Below are 5,120 nucleotides of genomic sequence, written 5' to 3' on the forward strand. Positions count from 1 at the left end.
AGACAGAGAGAGAGAGATTGATTCTGGAACTCACGAGTCCTGAGTCTGGAGGAGACAGAAAGAAAAGGAGAGAGAGGAGAGAGATGGAATAGTTTCAGGTGTCCCCACCCCCACCACTACAGAGGCTCAGAGAGTCTAAGGCCCTGGAAGTGGAGAGGTCAGAGAGCCCCAGAATTCAGACAGGAGAAAGCTCAGAGGCCTTGGGTCAAGGAAAACTGAAATCCAGGGATCTTGAGCTTGGAGATGGAGTGGGGGAGAAAGAGAAATAGAGATTGATGATAGATAGGTAGATGATAGATAGATAGATAGATAGATAGATAGATAGATAGATAGATAGATAGATAGATAGATACTCTCTGAGGAGAGACAGCAGGGGCAAGCCGGAGTGGGAGGTCCCCTGGTGAGGACTGGGGCTGTAGTCAGGCAAGGGGCGGAGCCTGGGGTCTGGGCAGATGGAGAAGGCGGGAAGGGGCGTCCCGGGCCGGGGTCCCTAGAGCAGCAGGCGGGCCGGCGCAGAGCAGAGCCGGGTCCTGCAGCCGCCGCGGAGCCGGGAGCGGGGCCAACCCCCCCCCCCCCCGTGATGTCAGCGGGGCCACTCTTAAAGGGGCAGGCCGCCTGCGGAGGGTCGGAATTTGGGCTGGGGCCTTCAGGAGCGGGGATAGGGGTACAGGGTTGGTGGTGCTGGAGAAAGGGATAGTTTTAGCATCCAGCTGGAGTGGGACTCGGAAACCCAGAGGAGATGCCAGGCCCCCAAAGGAACCTGCTAAGCTTTTGAGGCTCTGTCCCCTCCAAACACACTGACAGGCACACCATTCTGCTGGCCTGCCCGATCCAGTGACTACATTCCCCATCAGCCCTGGCGGCCAGAGGCCAGCACCTGGAGCGGGGGTCAGGGTCTTCTCCGATGTCTTCTGGGAAACGTAGTCTGAATTGATTGCTCCACTCCACACACTCATCGCTCGCCTCCACACACACTTGCAAGTGGGTCAGGAGAGAAAGAGGCCGGGAGAACGCTTCTGCCTGTTTTCTGCCTTGCTAACTGGTTTCTAAGCCCCCAGGTTCTGATTGTCCTGCCTTCTGTGACATGGGGTCCATCCTTCTGATCATTTCTGTCTCTCCATAGGAGGCCAGCCTTTCATCTCCCTTCCCATGGACTTTTCTGGATCCTGGTGTGTGTGTGTGTGTGTGTGTGTGTGTGTGTGTGTGTGTGTGTGTATACACTTTGCTCTGGGTGAGTATACACGTGTGGTATCTGGGTGGAGGGTCGGTCATTTGCTGACACAATTAATGGTCAAGGGGTGTTCTTTCTCATTAAGTATTTGACTGCTTCTTTAAAGGAGTCTCTGTATGTCGCTCACATGCCGAAGGTGTCTTCGCTTTTATTTTACGGGTCTGTGCAGTCTCTCTCCCCCATCTCTCTCCACACCCCCTATGTTTGTTTCTATGTACAGCCGGCCCACCTCCGCACCCCCTTCATTCCCCAAGCTTACAAGAAAACATCCAAACATTTTAGCATCAGCATCCCAAATTTATTCTCCAGCAGCTGTGTCTGGGTGGGAGAGGCTAAAGGAAGGGGGTGGGGGAGAAAAAAGTCCCAGAGAGTGACAGGCACTGCTGAGGACATGGATGGGGAGGTGTGCTTCCGACCAAGGCTGGAGCCATGCACCGGGGCAGGTGAGCAGTGATGGGTTCTGGAACAAGTCTAGAACAAAAGCTGACTGACAACAGTCGGGGAAAGAATCCTCCGTGCATGCCAGGAATCTCCAGAGCGTGGAAGGGAGGTGGCCTGGAACACGGAGCCCAGCCTCCCACTTAACTCTACAACTGAAGTGGAGGTAGGAGGGGCCTTGAAGGATGCGGGCGGGCTGATCTGGAATCTTAGTCTGGAGCAGGCAATCTCATGAGACTACTTCTCCCAGGGTGTTGTAGTGGGGAGAAGGCATAAAACTACCAAGATGGAGTCTAGAACCCCTCACGGAGTGGGGTTTCTGGGAACAGCATCCAGATGTTGGGGGTGGGGTGGGGAAACAAGGCTCAGCACAACGGAATCTAGAGCACAGAAAGGCTCTAGAGACTGTATGGCGTTTAAAATGCCAGTAATGCTTGGGAACAGCATCTAGAACCCGTTGGGGTGCGGGAAAGAGGCCAGAGGCTGGGGTGCGGGACCTAGAATCTGGACTAGAGGCAGGAAGGGGCTGCAGCCGGCGTGGCGGAGGGGGGCACTGGGGACACCTAGTGGTGTCAGGTGAGATTACATGACAGGCACGGGCACTGGGCTTGTGGGGCTACGGGCATCTGGATGCACGAAGTCCGGGTTTACATAGGTAAAGCCCTGGAAATCCGATTGGTCGATGCTGGCTAGGACCAGGCGGTCTGGCGGAGTCAATGCTGGCGCCGCCCGTGTGAAGAACTTGTCAAAGTTTTCGCCACTGCGTCCACACTGTGATATGAAAGAATGGAAAATTAAGCTTTAATAATCAGAACCTAGGCACACCCCCGTAGTCTCTGATACTCCCTTTGGGAGCATCTCTGCTGAAGGGTCCCCACAACTCCACACACAGGTATTGAAGGTCGGGAACTCTAACCCCCAGGGATGGAAGCTGGGAGGGCAACTGACCGGACGTGGTCTGAACGGAGGTGCAATCTCCAGTCTCTCCAACCTCTCCCAGTCGATCCAGCGGAAAAAGCCGTGTGCCCGGATGGTAGGTTCGCCATCTGGCCCTGAGCCCAGGCGCTTTCCCGGGTGCTTGGTCAAGAACTGAGAAAGACACACAGAGAGGGCCTGCCAGATAGCTCATTGAGTAAAGATTTGTCACAAGCCTGATAGATGACTGAGTTCAATCCCTAGGACTCGCATGATGGAAGGGAGAAATGACTCCCTAAAATTGTTCTCTTTACTCCACATATGTGCTATGGTATGTGTGTGTGTGTTCACGCGCGCGCACACACACACACACGCACACACACACACAATCAACAGATTAAAAATGTAATTTAAAATGCCTTAAAAATCAAGTGTGGTGGTCTAAGGATTAGAGAAAATAAAAGAGAAATAAGAAAAATCCCAAAGGGGGAGGCAGGGAGGGAGGGGAAGAGAGAGAGAGAGAGAGCGAGAGAGAGAGAGAGAGAGAGAGAGAGAGAGAGAGAGAGAGAGAGCGCTAGAAATAGAAGATCTCCTCTGGATCTTCTGTGCCAACTAAGGAAGAAGAAACTGGGGCTTGGGGCTCACAGTTTGAGCAACTCATCAAGATCCCTAAAAAATAAAAGTCACAGGAATTGGAGGTAATCTGACCCATGAAGCTCTGGAAAGACAGGCCTTTCCCTTTCGGCATTCCCCACAGAGGGCCAGGATGTGGGTACTGCAAAGGATGATGAAGTAGAAGCCAATGTTGGTTTGGAATGACAGCAAGGTGGCAAACTACTGTTCAGCCAACTTTTGCAGCAGATGGCCATAAAGAGGTTTGAATGATAGGAACCTATTTCTAAAAGAGTTGGAAACTGGGGTGTATGGGTTGTGGATCTGAAGAAGCTGGGAGCTGGGGCTCTCACCCCCTTGCAGATGGCCACCGCTTCCCGGGAAAGTGACTTGGGATAGGTGACAGTTTGTTCCATGATGGCTTGAAACAGCTCCTCCTCATCTTCCCCATCAAAGGGTGGCTACAAAAGTAGGGAGAATAATGTCAGGGCTTGACAGATTGCCTTTCCCGAGGCTGCATCTCTTTATTATCCACTTCAAACAACAGCATTTTGATAATGCACCTCCACCCCTGTGGACACCCCTGGGAAAAACCTAGAAAACTATCCCACCTTCATCTCCAATCGCCTCTCATACATGCTCCAATTCTGTGTATCTCTCTACTGTTTGCCTGTATTGTTGTGCTATGCAAATCAACGGAGTGTTAATTAGGAAATATGTCATCTAATGAGAGAGGTAGGGAAGGAGAAAGACACACACAGAGAGGTACAGGGAGTCACAGAAGGAGAGGCTGCAGGGAAGACTGGAAGCAATTACCCTCACTGAAAGTGTTCAGTCTTCCATGGTTAGGAAATGTGATATGAAGTAAAGATTTGCTTGTTTATCTGTTTGTCTTGAGACAGGGTCTCATTTAGCCAGGCTAGGTAGCTAACGATGACTCTGAACTCCTAATCCCCTTATGTCCACCTCCCAAGTGTCGAAGTTATAGGCATATAATAACACACACAGTAATCCTTTAAATTTAAAGACATCCTTCCCATGTTCATACCACGGATATCACTTTGTTCTGGGGAGTGGTGATATGGTTCATCAGACCACTAAAAAGGTCCACAGGAAAAAAGATGAAACAAAAGCCAAACTGACAGGGCTAAGCCAATGTTTCAGGACCGTGGACAGCGCTGTCCTGCCCCAGCTTCCTGCGGTTTAGCACTACTAGCACGTTTTCTTAGACTGGACTCCGCTTCCTCCAAGAATCATGCCATACAAAAAGGAGCATCCACTCAATGTAATCAAGTCAACACATGCGCACTTCCCCTTACCTGTCCTGCCAACATCTCATACAGCAGGACCCCAAAAGACCACCAGTCAACAGACTTCCCATACGGCTGATAGGCAATGATCTAAAAGAGAAAGTAAAGAGTAACATTTTTTGAGATAGGGTCTCACGCAGTTCAGGCTAGTTTTGAACTAACTATGTATCGAAGGGTGACCTTAAACTCTTTATTCTCCTGCCTCCACCTCCTGCGTGTTAGGAATTCAGATATGTGGCACTGTGCCTGGCTGTAGCTACTTTAAGATGTGCAGAACTCCTCTGGCCTCTCTTTCTCTCTCTGGATCCTGACCTATTTCAAGTGTTTTTGACACAAATATTTTCCACTCTGAATATTTTAGCAAGAGCTCCACCCTTTGGAAAATCCAGGAAATGATGTTTATATACATGCAATGTTCCTTTGCAGTCAGATATAAAGGCTACCTAAGGGCTGCCAAGATAACAGCAGATAAAAAGGCCCTTTCCACACAAAGCCTGATGGCTAGAATTGGATCCCCAGAACTCACATAGTGGGATGAGAAAACTAACTCCCTGAAGTTGTTCTTTGCCCTCCATATGTTACCTATCACACACACACACACACACACACACACA

The 5,120-nt window shown here is 50.6% G+C and overlaps 1 protein-coding gene across 1 annotated transcript in view; it reads right to left on the minus strand.

The window, feature by feature from the left end:
• Positions 1-1,507: 1,507 nt before the first annotated feature.
• The window catches only part of Prkcg (protein kinase C gamma), a 25,598-nt gene continuing 21,985 nt past the window's right edge, over positions 1,508-5,120 (minus strand). Inside the window, exons 15-18 of the mRNA XM_005371401.3 lie at positions 4,516-4,596; positions 3,550-3,657; positions 2,618-2,758; positions 1,508-2,440 (exon numbers count right to left, since the gene is read on the minus strand). Coding sequence (XP_005371458.1) covers positions 2,252-2,440; positions 2,618-2,758; positions 3,550-3,657; positions 4,516-4,596 — 519 coding nt within the window. The 3' untranslated portion in view covers positions 1,508-2,251. The remainder of the gene's footprint in view (positions 2,441-2,617; positions 2,759-3,549; positions 3,658-4,515; positions 4,597-5,120) is intronic.

The sequence above is a fragment of the Microtus ochrogaster genome, unplaced genomic scaffold (genome assembly GCF_000317375.1).
Source record: "Microtus ochrogaster isolate Prairie Vole_2 unplaced genomic scaffold, MicOch1.0 UNK108, whole genome shotgun sequence".
NCBI lineage: Eukaryota > Metazoa > Chordata > Mammalia > Rodentia > Cricetidae > Microtus > Microtus ochrogaster.